The 16,736-nt window shown below is 37.2% G+C and overlaps 1 protein-coding gene across 1 annotated transcript in view; it reads right to left on the bottom strand.

Moving 5' to 3' along the window:
• Positions 1-603: 603 nt before the first annotated feature.
• ajap1 (adherens junctions associated protein 1) overlaps positions 604-16,736 on the bottom strand; it is a 60,430-nt gene continuing 44,297 nt past the window's right edge. The window contains exons 3-6 of the mRNA XM_065246838.1: positions 9,123-9,210; positions 5,245-5,487; positions 2,649-2,771; positions 604-2,397 (exon numbers count right to left, since the gene is read on the bottom strand). Of these exons, the coding sequence (XP_065102910.1) occupies positions 2,699-2,771; positions 5,245-5,487; positions 9,123-9,210 (404 nt within the window). The 3' untranslated portion in view covers positions 604-2,397; positions 2,649-2,698. The remainder of the gene's footprint in view (positions 2,398-2,648; positions 2,772-5,244; positions 5,488-9,122; positions 9,211-16,736) is intronic.

The raw sequence follows: 16,736 nt of genomic DNA, 5'->3' as shown, positions 1-16,736 counted from the left end.
TCTTTTAGTAAACATTAAAAACGGGTCCCACAGACCCGAACACCACACAAGGGTTAAGAAAGTTCCCTTGTTAAGGGTATTGATTCCATGAAGTTTCCTCTTGTTAAAATGCAAAACAAATGACCTGGGGTTTCCTCATTAATATGAAAGCCACAGCTACAGCTGAAAAACACTGTCTGTATCGAGCCTTGCAGTCAATGTATATTCATCTGTCATTAACGTCTGCAGTGTAATGTAAACAAAATAGACGTGTCCACTGGTACTACGAGAGCTTGAAAAATCACACACAAGGTAGAACAGAGGTAAATAAAGAAAACACATTTACACGTTAATTCAGAGCTTTAGTGGTTAGTAGTAATAATGGTTGTAAATTCATTGGCTAGTGCAGTTTACATCATCTAGGACAAAACATATAGGTATGTGAACGTATTTTCTTTGTGTGTATTGCTGTCTTCCAAGGACGAAAGCAGACGTCACAATTCACTACTGGATAGAAACATTTGAAGTCACATTAGATGACCTATCAGCAAATTGACTCCAACTTTTAATGACAAACTATTGCAAACAACTATTTTACCCTTTCGCAGTGTTTTTTTTTGTACATAACTAAACGTAATCCATAAACATCTCTGTTTTGGAGATGTACAATGGCGTTGTCCATTTACTGTACATACTGCTACCAACAAGAGCTCTTTGGTTTGGTTTCGCAATCTTAAACACACACACATACGCGCGCGCACACGCAAACACACACAAATCTGATTGGCATGTTTAATGTTTTATAAATGACAGCACTGCTGATTTCTATTGATAGAAAGTTTCTGTTGATGTGAAGACAATAAATAATAAACAAAAAATCCCAGAAAGGGACACGATTTCATTAGATGTAGGAACGTTTTCGATTCAGATTTCATTTTGAACATTATTTAAATAAGTATAAACACAACTAAAAACGATTTAATAGGCACAAAAAATATATATAAACTGAATATTGATTGTTAATAGGTGATTTATTACATTATTTTGAAAGTTTAACACTTTTTTGTTGTGTTACTTAAAGGTGCAGTGTGTAATTTGTGAAAGTATCTCTTGACGGAAATGCTAAATAATATACAAAATTATATTATCAGGGGTGTGTAAAGACCTTTTAATAATGAACCCTTATGTTTTTATTACCTTAGAATGAGACGTTTGTATCTACATATACCGAGGGTCCCCTTACATGGAAGTCGCCATTTTGTGCCGCCATGTTTCTACAGAAGCCCTTAACGGACAAACTTTTTTACTAATTTGTCTCTGTCGATGACATGTAGCTTCTCTATGCAATTCAAAAGTGAGGGAAGAGCAGTGGACTGAGTCATTGGGTGCAATTCGCAACCTCACCACTAAATTTACACACTGCACCTTTAAACGTGACCCCTAAACTAGCTGTTTAATAAATGTACGGTATCAAACACCTTTCTTGAGGATCTGTGAGTCCGTAAACATGATTAATACCTGTAATCCTCCATTAATGAGGAAAAACTGGTAATAAAAGAAATAAAACATATGAAGCATGGCTTTGGCAAATCAAATAAGCTTCAATATGCTGAATCTGATTTCCATGTTGATTGTTTTTTAGAAAAATCTTCTACCCTTGCAGATTAACAGTCCCAAAGGTCCATGTGAACTGGGTCTGTCTAACACATAAGTAACCTCATTAGTATAAAAATAGAACTATTCCTTTAAAACGGGGCCTAGTAACAATGTGGTGAAATTAAAACCTGGTCTACCATTCATTAATGGATTCATTATTTTATTCTAAATGAATAGTGCTCCATATAAATATTTTTGGACATATGCAACACAGCTATTTCAAAACATGTTTCAAATACATATTCATACTTTTTTATACAAAAACGACTGATGGATTGATATTGGGGGACAGTCACTCAAATTGTTCAACGTTGTGTCTGTAATTATCCACGAAACCGAACGCGTCCCATCTATATATATGTAGTGGCACATAATGGCATTATTGGCACAAAGTTCAGAAAAGTCTTTCCTCCGCATGACGTATCCCATCAGAGAGAGCCTCGATAGACCCTCGGCCGCTGAATGTCACTCCAGCGCACCCACATGTGCAGTTATATACGTATATAATATATCAGCTCTAGGTATATCATTTCTAAAACGATCACATGTCTATGGAAAATAATTTGGGAGTGGCATCCATAGCAATTCAATCAGTCTAGAAAAATAAACTTCTTCAGTCCATTTCTAGAGAGATCCAACGTTTGTACAAAACCGCCTGTCCGTCTTTGTTCCAGTCTCTGTAATTGCTTGTTTGCTGTTGTTCTTGCTTTTGTGTATTAGTCTTTCATTTTATGTTTGTTTCACAGATTTTCCAATAGGATCCTGTAAGTAGAGAAGATAGAAGTTTAGCTCTAAACTTTTCAATATCTAGATAGAAAACTTTGCTACAGTATTAGTATTAGTTATGTCATTCTCAGCATCGCAATACATTTCTGCTCTTGGTGTATTTTCACATTTCAGACAAAAAATGTGAGCCACAAGCCCAAAGAAATGCAATTTTCTGCCACAAACAAAGACGCTGTGATAAAATTGCATCATGTGGACTTCAAAGCCACCTGAAATGAAGTACGTACCAGGGCACAAATTGAAGACGTGGGCTCAACCCGAAGGTAGTAAAAGTGCCTCAACAAGAGATCTCGAACCATTTCTCAGACACAAAGGCCACGGGGATTAGCTGCCTTTCGGTGGATGATGGTCTAGAATAGACAAACAGATCATTTCTTCAATCCTCCAGATTAAAGCACTTCTGTCTCTATACACTACGTTGATGTGTCTCACTGTGTGTTATACAGCAAACATCTACAGTAGCTTTTCCTTAAACCCCTCTTAACCAGGGTTTGTATTCATAAGCACCCAGCACAGCCATATTTAGTGTGATAAAGCTTATATGGGATTTGTCTTTTCTTCGAGAACATTGAACATTTGTTCAATTAAATTTGAACCTTGTTTGAAAACAATGGCTTTCTGGAAGACAAGTTTGAACGGGGTTTCCAAAAGGCAGACAACTAAATTGGTATTTTATTAAATATGTCAGCAAATGAAATGTGTTAAATGCATATATTTAAGAACGGCTGTTTCAAAACCAGAATAAAATGGCAAATACAAGCAGAAATAATTATGATGTATACTAAATTTGAGGTTTTATACATTCATACACTTTGCTTTGCTTGGTTGGTCCAGTTTAACAAGAAGGCTTTTCCGGGCACTTCACTTAAAAAATAGGCTCATTTTCAAGCTCCCCTAGAGTTTAATATTTTATTTTTATTATTTTGGAATCCATTCAGCCGATCTCCTGATCTGGTGGTACCACTTTTAGCATAGCTTAGCATAATCCATTGAATCTGATTAGACCATTAGCATCCCGCTCAAAAATGACCAAAGAGCTTCGATTTTTTTTCCTATTTAAAACTTGACTCTTCTATAGTTACATTGTGTACTAAGACTGACGGAAAATTAAAAGTTGTGATTTCTAGGCCAATATGGGTAGAAACTATACTCTCATTCTGGCGTTATAATCAAGGACTTTGCTGATGTAACATGGCTGCAGTAGGTGCAATGATATTATGCAGTGCCCGAAATAGTCCCCTTGCCCCTATTTTGGGCACTGCGTAATATCATTGCGCCTCCTGGAGCCATGTTACAGCAGCAAAGTCCTTGATTATTGTGCCAGAATGAGAGTATAGTTTCATATCACTTAAAAAAATCGCAACTTTTAATTTTCTATCAGTCTTAGTTAGGGGTGGGCGATATCTCGATATTCAACCTATATCGATATATTTTTCCAACTCGAAATGGAATTTGACATATCGTATATATCGATATAATGTTTATATTAAATTCTGATTTTCGCCACTTTGCTTCTTTGCCTTCTCTGTGTGCTGTGCTCGCCCTCGCCTCCTTGCTTTCGTTCCCCCTCCCCTCACGTGTTGTCTCATTTAACACGGCGCCCGTCACGGAATCAACACTGCCCACCACGAATAGATCTTCCATGATTCCCATTTACATGTATATTTTACTGTTTAAAACGGCTTAAATTCATTGATGCGAGTGCTCAGCGCGCATCTCTCTCTCTCTTGTTGCGTGAAGCGCTTCGACAGCGCGTGTCTCTCTCTCGTGACAGTGAAAAGGTGGCAGTGCTTTAATGTCCGTTTCTCCGTATACTTTCTTTTTCGCGTAAATGTCATCAGTCACGGATGTTACTGACAGAGAAGACGACTGATCCAGTTAACATGACTAAACAAAGGTTAGCAGTAGTGCTTCACACACACACGTTTTCATAATGTGAGAGCTTTCTCTCTCCCTATGATGCGGTTTGCAAGCGCACGTGTTCTGTAGTTTTCTGTGTAACAACAACAGTGTTGTCTCTAATATTTAACCCATTTACTCCTAAAACGCCTAAAACCTATGTTATTCCAGAATAAATACCCTTATCTCCTGAGGGTTTTCAGAAAAAATACTAAGAATTGTCAACGTCTACCAAAAACTTAATATCTAAAGTTGAGTTGTTTTATTTTTGACTAAAAGTTTTATTTTTGAATAAAAAGAAGACAATATGTATTTTCTTATTTTATAGTTAAAGTATAATTTTTGTATATATATTTTTTTATGTTGCAAAAGCACTTTGTTCCTACGTGAATTTTGACATATTTGTTTTGCAGCAGTTTTTTGGGGAGGGTATTTTTCACGCAAAGCCATCGAGATATATATCGCCCATCGAGATATAGCAAAATATATCAAGATATAATTTCCACTCCATATCGCCCAGCCCTAGTCTTAGTACACGATGTAACTGCAGAAGGGTCAAGTTGTAAACAGGAAAAATATCGAAATTCTAAGGTCATTTTTAAGCGTTAGGCTAATGGTCTAATCAGATTCAATGGATTAAGCTAAGCTATGCTAAAAGTGCTAGCGTCAGACCCGGAGATCAGATTCCAAAATGGTAAAAATCAAATGTTTAACTCTAGGGAAGCTGGAAAATGAGCATATTTTCAAAAAAAGTGTGTGTCCCTTTAACTGGTACATCAGTTACCAGGAAACACACATTACCGATATGTAAATGTAAAATGAACACACACCTACATATTACAAAGCCTTAGAAACCAGAGATAGCACATCTAACACAAACATTCACCCCATAACCAGACAATATAGAAAACTTAAGCCTCTTGCCTGTTTCCATTGTAAGATGTCTTGTATATGGGTGTGTGCTGGATCATCTCATCCGTGTACACCGGTATGCCGGCCCGCACGCATTCGTGCGAGCACTGTAAACTGTCGTTGTAGGCGGTGAAGATGTCCACCTTACTGGGCACGCGTGCGGGCGTAAAGTCGGTCAGGTTTTGACAGCTCTCCTCCTGCTGGTTGATCTTTCTCTGATGGCTGCTGTGTCGGCCATTCCCGGACTGCGCACAACTACAAAAACACGCACCAAATTCACAAAGCCAACATAAAATCATACCTTGAACCGCCGTGTCTGTCCTACATTTAACATGGATTGGGGGACGCAGACATGTTGTGTACAAGTGTCTGAATTGGGTGTTGACATTGATGAATCTTTGTTTGGTAACACTTGAAGGGGTGTTCATAAGACTGACATGACACCTTGATAATCATGAACATGAAGGAGGTTTTTATGCATGTTTATGACAATTGTCATTATGTGTCATTTGTTCAATTGTCATTTTTAATGCAAAGATGACATTATTTGAAATGTCTTTGTTATGACAGCTTGACATTAACCAATACATCATAGTTTTTCATAAATCTGTCATAAACATGACATAGCCGAATTATTATCTAACTTTAGAAACTACCTAGCTTAATGGGTTAACATTACATTAAACTGTCATTTAAATGGCATTAAGTGTTAATACTATGTAAATAATTATAAATACCTTAAAAAAAATGTGACAAGTCAAAAGATTACACTTAACTTTATGAATGTGCACAATACATAAAAAACTGACAACTAACAGAAATTGTTCTTCCTCACAAAGATGATTTTGAAATTTTCTGAAAAACTAATAAATTATTTAATTAATTTAATGTAATTAACTGGTTTTCCAGTGATGATCACCCAACGCTGCATGGCTTAATCCATTAATGTATTTTTTTTTTTCATTTAATTTTAGGTTAATTGGACTACAAATGCAATAAAATAAAATTTATATTTATTAACACTTAATGACATTTTAATGACAAATTCAATTTGTATCACTGGTAAAAAATTGTCAGGTATATAGTCTTGGTAATGTCAAGTTGTCATGACAAGTTATAATGTATTGGTTACTGTCAAGTTGTCATAACTAAGACATCTCAAACAATGTCATCTTTGCATTAAAAATGACATAATTGAATAGTTGTCATAAAGGTGCATAAAATCTCCATCATGTTCACAGCACGTCATGTCATGATTATGAAGGTGTTATGTCAGTCTTATGAACACCCCTTCAAGTAAAGTGTTACCCTTTGTTTTGATAGCATATTCATTTCTGGGCCTTTAAAGGGTTACTTGACTTAAAAAATTGCTGTATATTTACTCACCCTCAGGCCATCTAAGAAGTAGGTGACATTGTTTCTTTAGTAGAACATCTGAAATTGTGGTCCATGGTGATTTATAAAATGCTTTTCCTCAGGTGCCAGTACTTTGAAAGTCCAACAGGCGAAACACAAAATAAATCACCAATGGCTCCTTATATTATATTGATGTCTTATGAAGCAAAACAATCACTTTGTGCAAGAAACTAAACATAATTTACAAAATTACATAGGTGTAGAGCCGACCGATAAAGGATTTTGAAGGCCGATACCAATACAAATGTTTGTTGGTTTTAAAATCCGATATTCCAATATATCGGCCGATATTTTTAATTCTTTTTATTTCAGAAACGCGCAACAAAACATTAACAGATTTCCCTAACATTAGTTATTTGTAGTTATTTATGAGTTTTAACTAAAATAATATGATAATGCATTTTAAAAAGAAACTTGTTTCTTTTATTGTCACAACAGAACAGAGGAACATCAAAATATATTAAAGTTCTGATAAATAAAATGTATAAAAATACAAACTTAAGATATGAAACGTAAAGGGCTTTGAACAAAAACACAAAAACAACAACAACCAAATAAAGTTACCAGTTTTAAAAGACTCAGGCAGTGGCTAGACGCCTAAATCTGGACCCCACCAGCAGCTTTTGGTTCAGAGCGTTCTGTCAAAAACACCAACAGTGAGGAAATCTAATGAAGGCTGTTTCGTCCGTTTTTTTTTTTAAATATTCATTTATCGGCCATTATGAATGCCGATACCGATAGTGTGGAAAATGCCTAATACCGGCCGATAATATTGGCCTGCCGATATATCGGTCGGGCTCTACATAGGTGTATACTCAAGTATTTTTACGTTACATGAAACGTTCTCTTTTTACTTTCGGTCATGGGGTATGGCAGGTGGGTGGGGCCCAGGAAAAATGGCAGCGATTAGCAAATAGTCACATGAGCCAACTACCAACGATCAAATCAATTCTCAATGGAGAAATTCAAGTCCACCCATACCTTTTTTATTTCAGAAGCCGTTTCAGTCGGATATTTGTCACGATGGGGAAAATAAGACAATCGCTACTGCAGTTTCATTGTGAATTTAATTACAATAAAAAAATGCAAGTAACTAAAAGTTTTACTTGAGTACAAGAAAGAAAGTACTAGATTTAAAATTTACTTCAGTTTAAAAGTAAAAAACTTGTATTTATGAAATGTAGTGAAGTACTGTAAACGTTTGACAAAGAAAAACACTCATAATAGTGCAGAAGTACAGATACTTTAAAAATGTACTTGAGTAAAGTTAAAATACTTGAGTACTTTATACCTCTGCAACATAAATTATCACAGGTATCTATAGCCTCAGTCAAATGGGCAGCACATGCGTCAATAATGTGGCATAAAGTGCACGGTTCACTGCTTTTGCACCCATTAAAAGGAACTGCATGAAGTGGACATTACACAAATGGTCATCTTAGATAAAAAGAAAGTGGCTTTGTTTTTTATTACTCTGTTTGTCAAGTGTGACCCAATTGGCTATAATACAAGATACAATCTTTTCAGAGTTCCCACATCAAGTGCTCTGCCTTACTAAGTCAGTAGGGCACATGGATCTGAAAGGAATTCATCCAAAAGTTTCAGATGCATGGACTGAGACTGTAGAATATAAGTAATAATGTAAATAGCATTCAGTTTTCAAGTCGATTCGCTTCATAAGACCTCAATAAATTATCAGGAGCCACAGGGGTTAATTTTGTGTTGCCTATTTTTTGGACTTTCAAAGACACTGACTGGGTGGACTTGCATTTCATTCAGTTAAAATCTTAACTGATCTGCTGAAGATGCAATGGTTCCTACATCTTGCATGGCCTAAGGGTTAGTAAATTAACAGCAAATAAAAAAAATCTACTTGAAATGGCAAGAACTTTGTCCACATTTAATAATTGTAATAAATGTATTAATAAAAAATTAAAAACAACAAAACAGTTGCTGTGTAACCTGAGATAATAGCATTTAGGTAGTAAATTATTAGTTCACATGTTGTGATTTCATTATGCCTTCCTCGCCAATAAACATTCTCATAATAAATGTCTTTTATTACACAGACATCACTAAAAGTTGTCCTTAAACATCACTCTCGTCTCAGTGACTAGCCAATCAGATTGCTTGAGTCATTTTGTGCCAGCCAGTCATATTGTGCTTTTAAGCCTATGTGATCATCAGTTCGTTGGTCAGCTTAAAGCAAAGTTCATCTGTTTTATTTAAATTATCTACATGGAATATTTCACTTTTTCATCTCTAACTAATAGTTTAAGTTAAAAGGGTTGTGGATTGAGGTGTGTCTGTCAGAACCTCTGTTAAAAAAACTAAGACTGCTTACGGCAGCTTTAACACTGAAGAGAAAGAATATAAAAATGCTACGAGAGGAATAGGGAGTGACAGACAAAGGCGGATAGAAACGAAGTAAGACAGATAGACAGGGAGTCGTGTAAGAAAAGAATGTTTCCTACCAGTTTTTAAGGACTAGTGTAGTGATCAAGGCTGCGACGATCATGATGAGGGACACAGTGATGGTGATGATCTGGTGAACAGCCAGACCTAAGGACACAAAACAAACATTGTTAACCATGTATTGTATCTGCATTCTGCAACAAACACTTTTTGGTTTTTACAACAGTCTTTGTTTTTTACAGCACATTTTGTACTGTATTTAATCATATTAACCAAAGATAATAGATATTAGCAAGATTCCACAGTTAAATTACAGAAAATTGCAACACTCAATATGGCTGCTCAAGCAAAGGAATTCCCTCCTTCCAGAAAAAAAAGCCAATCATTAATGGGTAAAGACTGACGAATCTTTGTGGGAGGGGCTCTGTACTGTATGTGGTGAATTACTTTCCAAGCTGGATGAAGTGTTTTTGTGCGATATGAGTATAAGGAAAAACATTTATGGAGTAGTTGATGTCAGGTTTACTTCTTGGTCAGAAATATGTTGTTTTATGGCAAGCGATTTTAAAGATATCAGTCTCATTCACATTAAGTAGGTATGACTTGGTCTTGTGGGACTGACTGAAATAGCTCCCTGGAGGATCCCTTTAAGGCACTCTGTTACAACAAAGAGTTCATCATCTTATCTTAACTAGGCACAATGCAATAAGCATGATGCAATACAATGGCAGCCAATCAGAACATATTTGTGTTTATGTTTAAAAGGATAGTTCGGCCAAAAATGATATTAAACCCATGATTTACTCACCCCCAAGCTGTCCGAGTTGCATATGTCCATTGTTTTTCAGACAAACACATTTTCGGATGTTTTAGAAAATGTTTTAGATCTTTCACTTGATTAAATGTAATGTTACGGGGTCCACCCATAGTCCACAACCTTAAAGTCCAAAAAAAGTGCGTCCATCCTTCACAAATAAAATCCAAACAGCTCCAGGATGATAAACAAAGGTCTTCTGAGGGTAATTCGCGCTGTGTTGTTGTAGAAATATCCATATTTAAAACTTTATTAACGAAAATAAATACCTTCCGGTAGCGCCGCCATCTTAGTCGCGTCCGCATATAGGATGAGAGCTTACGCAGCCTACGGAGGTTACTCTGATGCTGCTCTGTGCCCCCGCCCTCCGAATTTATCATACGTCACTAAGAAAAGTGCGTACACTACGCTAATACTCTCTCCTGAATACAGAGGAGTCTAAGATGGCGGCGCTACCGGAAGGTAGTTATTTACGTTAATAAAGTTTTAAATATGGATATTTCTACAACAACACCGCACGGATTACCCTCAGAAGACCTTTGTTAATCATCCTGGAGCCGTTTGGATTTAATTTTCCGAAAATGTGTTTGTCTGAAAAACGATGGACATATGCAACTCGGACAGCTTGGGGGTGAGTAAATCATGGGTTTAATATCATTTTTGGCCGAACTATCCCTTTAATAAACAATTTTACAGAGCTGAATTTCAGACCCATTTTACAGTGGTAATAGCTTCAGTGTAACAAAGAACTGTCAGAAAGTATTCCCTAGCTGTCACTAGGTCACCATCCTTTAAAAAATCCCTATATTTACAAAATATAATATAAATCTAACTAAAATGCACTCTTTGGTACCAATATGTACTTCTGAGGTAGTATTACAGTATATACTTTTTGTAAGCGTACCATTCCAGTTACAACCAGGGACCATATTTTGACCTTTTTTTTCCAGAAACCAAGCAATGAACTGCATATTTGATTACAGGTGGTTAGAACAAAAAGATTTGCTTTTATTGCACAAAATGTTATTGAGTTTCATCTGGTAAGGATGGTGTCTAAAGAAAAACATTATATAACCTCTTGTTATTCAATATTTCCAATAATTTGACAGTTTTCTCAAAGTCTGTGCCATAAAACAGATTGCCTCAGATTGACAGAAAGCAACAGGAGAGAGATGGACAGAACACCAGCTGTCTAAAGGTCAATGATGAACAATTAATGCAGAACAAGAACTCTCTGTTCCAGACAAAAGACTGCCGTAAGATTTATGAGCTGCTTCTCACTCGAATACTACCAAATGGACAGAAATGAGAGCCGGCAGGGAACCGGTTAGTGACTTTTAGACATAAAGACTGCTACCACTTCCATTTCTTGCTGGAACTGATAAGAGAGAGGGAAGCAAATTTATGGATTTCCACATCAATATTAAAGAAGCGTGTTTGTGTGAGAGAGTCCGAGAGGAATAGCAGGATCCATATTAAAGATCGGGAGTTCCATGCGGATGGGGAAATCTGAGACCCGCTGTACATGTTGATGCATTTATTTGAGTGGAAAGCTTACAGGACCTTAGGGAATTCCCAAGTTGCAGCTTTAATTTACTCAGGAAACCATATCAGAGTAATAATACTGTAGTGTTGGGCTGGAGTGGCACATTAGGCTGTCCACTTGAATACAGAATAGAGCTTTAGGATTTGCAGTAAAAAAATCTATATTTTATATTCATTACATGATTGTAATGAATGAAATTAACATTCCTATTTGAGTTGGGGCAGGGCAGGGGTGGCGAAATTCACCCTATGTAGCCAAAGTAGAAACTGCATCGTTTAAAATGAAGCAATAACAGCTTAAATGGCATAACACTGCATTAGCAGTTCAAAGGTTGTGGGTTGATTACCAGGGAATGCACTTACATTGTATAGTTTATATGCACTGTAAGTCGTTCAAATAAAACTTGGTTTCTAGCGTGTCAAAATGTTTTTTAAATAACTTATATGGTTTAAGATGGTAAAATATTATGTCGTAGACCCCAGCTACGAGCTTGAACTTAAAATTTCAAAGCACAAATATAAAATTCCAGCTGTTTCAATTTATTAAATATTTTTATTTCTTGACATGGTGATGTGTTTCTCTATAAACCAGCATGCTCATAAATAGATGCACCAATATGGAAATTTTGGCCGATACCAATAAACGATAACTCTTTATATTTGGGGGGCGATAACCGATATATAGGCCGGTAAATATACATATTCATTTTCTGAGCATGATTGCAAAGACAAAAGACAAACAAATACAGTGGATATCTGTTTTTATTTTAAACCCTTTAGAATTTTCATTTCCATAACTTTGAATGTGATCGCTTTTGCTTTAGTACTGTATTTGCAAAATTTCCTCATGCTGTCAAGTGTTTGTTGTACTGGCTCTTTGGTAGTGTGTAATGGTGTTTGTTTGGCAGTGATTTTCGTCTGATAGTCTTTATAGATTTCGGGATGGCGAAACTTCAGATGGCTTATTAGATTAGTAGTATTGAAGTTTTTTTATTTACTGCCCCCTCGCATTACCTCACATTTGCAGCTGTTGCAAATTACAAGTTTGATGTCTTCTTTTTTCACGACGAAAAACTCCCAGACCGTGGACATCTTGTCTTCACGCTAGACTAGCATACTCTTATTAAGCGCGCAACACACGTCATCTTCATGCTACTTCACAGAAAGCACCAAATCAAAACTCCACATGCCCAGCAATGAGCAAATGAAGTGGTTCAACAAGCCAAAGTAATCTATTATTTATCTACTTTATTTATCGGCCTAATTTTGCTATCAGACCGATAACGATAATATTAAAAATAAGCAGTTATCGGCCGATAACGATATGTCAGCAAATATATTGTGCATCCCTACTCATAAACATGGGGTAGCACAGAGGTGAAATATCTCTGTTTACTGGAAAGTGACTCAGACAAGACAAAACAATCTAGCATTCGTTCAGTGAGAGAGAGAGAGAGAGAGAGAGAGAGAGAGAGAGAGAGAGATCAAGAATGATAGTAAGGCTCTGTTTACGATGTAATAAAGCCATGGACCTTTGAAACTGTAGAAATGTTTACAGTGAATGACTGTAACGTTCATAAAAATATATCTGCTTTATGAAGACAAAAGCTGCAGAAAGTCGGCAGAAAGTAATCTAGTCTGATCTTTCGGGGGTTTATTTAAAATAAAAGTATGTTTTTCCCGGAGATAAACAAAATAATTCATTTCACCACAGTCACCAATGTGCAGCTAACACACTGTGAACTGTATGCATTATTCAGTGTACAGAAATAAAAGCAATATATCATCTTAGAAATAGCATACATTTCATATGTCTCTTTTATAAGTATGCATTTACTGTAAAGCCGATTTGCTCCAGTGCAAAAATTTTGAAAAACATGTCACAAAATTGTTTATGATTAGTTAAGTAATCAAAAAGAAAAGGCAAATACTTAAATATGTATGATTTATTTTACTGTTATGTTATTTAGCCATGCTGTTGAGATGTCCTGACTTGTGTCTAAGTGTGAGTGGAGGTATCAGTCTGCACATCATTTTCCATATTTGTGTCCTTGTATAGGCGTGTCTCATTTCAGAGCCAATTACAGACATATTTCAGCTCTGGCAATAAAAGCCATATTGAGCTATGTGGTGTTGCTGTTAAGAAAAACTACTGAAGTGTTTTACTTAACCCATCTGACCTCTGGGGTGCTGAGCCTTCAGATTCTGTCTGAACAATCCACACTTCCAGCTATACAGTAAGAATGAAAGAAAATGTCTTTTGAATGTACAGTAGTAGTTCTATTCATGTGCGTTTGTGTACCTGGTAATTATCATGTTGTGGGGACCAAATGTCCCCACAAAGATAGAAATACCAGTACGTTTTTTGACCTTGTGAGAACATTTTGAGGTCCCATGAGGAAACAAGCTTTGAATCAAACAGAATGATGTTAATTGAAAATCTAAGGTAGCATAAAGTTTTCTGTGATGGTCAGGGTTAGGGTTTAGGTTAGGAAATACACAGTTTGTATGGTATAAAATGCATTACGTCTATGGAATGTCCCCACAAAACATGAAAAATAGAGTGTGTGTGTGTGTGTGTGTGTGTGTGTGTGTGTGTGTGTGTGTGTGTGTGTGTGTGTGTGTGTGTGTGTGTGTGTGTGTGTGTGTGCGCGCAATAAAGCTTTAGGGTCAGTTCTGACTGATTACATTGGCCCTGAGGGTCGTTGTTAATGCCATCATACTGAGCTCAGCTCCATGTGGCACTCTGAAAATATTTTACTTGTGTTCCTTCCCAGTAAATCTTTCAGATTAACCAGCCTTATTTCAACAACCACACTGAATGACTTGCACAAATGTTTCTATTAGAGATGTGTAACCGTCGTGTTTTTCAGGGTGAAGGTCTTCAAATGCTATAATAAGTTACTCGTTTTAAAGTTATTAATACTTGTGCCAAACAGCGGACATATGACTGTCCAAACAGCGGACATATGACTGTGCGCTTTCATTTCTTCGCCACTTTAAGTACTTTAAGTAAACAGTGGTTGCGTCATGCGTGTGGTAATTTCCTGGTGTTTGCATTCAGAGCAGCAAAGAAGAGATAAGTTTCTATTTGCAGTGTTAGCTTTAGCATTAGCTATAACATGCGGCCAATACCACAAAAAATTCTGGCATCGGAATTGGCGAGTACTTGAACCCATGTGCCGATCCGATACCATTTTCTTTATTAGGGTGACCATACGTGCCATTCTTCCCGGACGCGTCCTGTCCAGGATTTCGGGTGCGTCTTCCGGAAGTCGTATTTGGTGATTGCATATGTCATAGAGGATTATAATTATTATTATTACAGAAAAGCAACCGATACATTTTAAGGTAAGAATGAAACTAAGATTTTATTTCTTATGTTTTTAAATGAATGGAGTATGTGGTCAACAAATACGACTTCCGGAAGACGCACCGAAACCCTGGACAGGACGCGTCCGGGAAGAATGGCACGTATGGTCACCCTTATTAAGAAAATGGTATCGGATCGGCACATGGGTTCAAGTACTCGCCGATTCCAATGCCAGAATTTTTTGTGGTATCGACTGCATTTCTAATACTGGTATCTAACCTAGTTTCTATCTATTAAATTTGCACCAAATGGACTGTGACTAAACAATTATGGGGAATTTTTTTATAACAATCCAAAATTTTGAAATATCCACAATCCTGTGGCTGTTTCTCAATTCCAAGAATGCAAAGAACGGACTTGCGTTCTCGTGAATATTGGTCTTGCCAGGCGACCTTGGAAGAACGAACTCAGAAGGTCGCGAGAACACAGAACGCATTTGTGAGAATTGAGATGTGTGCAATCTTCCTGTTGGTCACCTGACCTCCCCAGATTTCAGCGCGCAAGTCTGCACTCAATGCATCCTCGATATTAAGAACCCATCCGGGTATTTTTATGCGTCCTCTGTACTTGCGTTCTTGAGAATTGGAATTGATCTTCGCCGGTTCATGATGATGTAGAACGAGGACACAAGAACGCAAGATCGCTGAAGAACGCATATTGAGAAACAGCCTGTATATCCGGCTTTATTTATTACAAACAATATTAGTTTGTTTGTTATTTCTTAATGCAATTCCAAAATCTATAGCTATAGATTTATTGCAAAAACTCGTCTACACACAAGTTTGGCATCTCTAATTCAACTTGCATGTCTTTGGACTGGGGGAGTAACAAGAGCACCCAGAGTAAACCCATGCTGAACATGCAAACTCCACCTGACTCCTGACTCAGCTAAGGCTCGAAACGGAAACCTTGCTATGATGCCAATGTGCTACGCATGAGCCCCTATGCTGCCCTACTAAATGATGATTAAGTGAAGCAGAATTATTTTCACTGGTCAATGCTTCAGGCTATTTGTCTGACCTAGAGGAGATTTCGGTTAAAGATGTTTTTGCGTGGTGCACTTCCCCCATTATCTTAAGCTGTGCAGAGGAGCTCGGTCAATCATTTGGATCTTATTGATGTTCTGACCCTTCTTAATTGCTTAGCTGGCACTATGACTGATAAAAGCATGCAGATGCATCTGGGAAAAGCTGGCCTCGCTTTCCACTTCCCGTGTCCTGCGTTCGGGTTAGAACTGGATTAATTTCATCTCAGTCGCTGGTCTGAACGTGGCTCTTTGGCATGAAGTCCCCATACCACACCAGCACATAAACATATCAGACAGCTATTTAAATTTCTCTCTCTCTCTAGCCCTCTGAGATATAAGCTAGCAGATTGGATCGAGTATCGGGTTATATATTCAGGTGTTTATGCATCTGTGAAATTTTATGAGGCGAGCTCTTCGCCCTCGACCTTGCTGGGAGTTGAACTCACGTTGGCTTCTTGGACTGGTGTTTTATGTATCGATTTCAGTTTGAAAGATTAATTCTTGCCTTTCTGTCACACCTAACCAATCACATTCTTTTAATATAGAGCTTGCAAATGTATCCACATTCATTTCTTATTACTGGGGGCCCCGGCTGAGAGAATTATACAGGATCTGTTTAACCTTGTATCACCTGAACTTGGGATTATTCTGAACTTCCAATCAGGGAAAGTGTCAAAAGCGGAAAGCAGCCTGGTGCTGTGGTACCAGACACCCTCCTTCCTAACTGTGGCAGCGATGCAGTCACCTTGCTGTAGGTGCTCGGTTGGGGTGAGCCTTTGTTTCCCTTGGCACCTTTCCAATAATCAGGACAAAAGAGTCCAGCCCTGAGAGGCAATAGTTCCAAAACTCTAAAAAAAACACAAAGACATGAAGTCCTCTTGCCCAAAGATACTGCAAAACACATCTGCCACTGC

The sequence above is a fragment of the Paramisgurnus dabryanus genome, chromosome 11 (assembly GCF_030506205.2).
Source record: "Paramisgurnus dabryanus chromosome 11, PD_genome_1.1, whole genome shotgun sequence".
NCBI classification, from domain to species: Eukaryota; Metazoa; Chordata; class Actinopteri; order Cypriniformes; family Cobitidae; genus Paramisgurnus; species Paramisgurnus dabryanus.
Note: the sequence above shows the minus strand (reverse complement) of the source record. Positions and strands in the feature narration are given on the sequence as shown.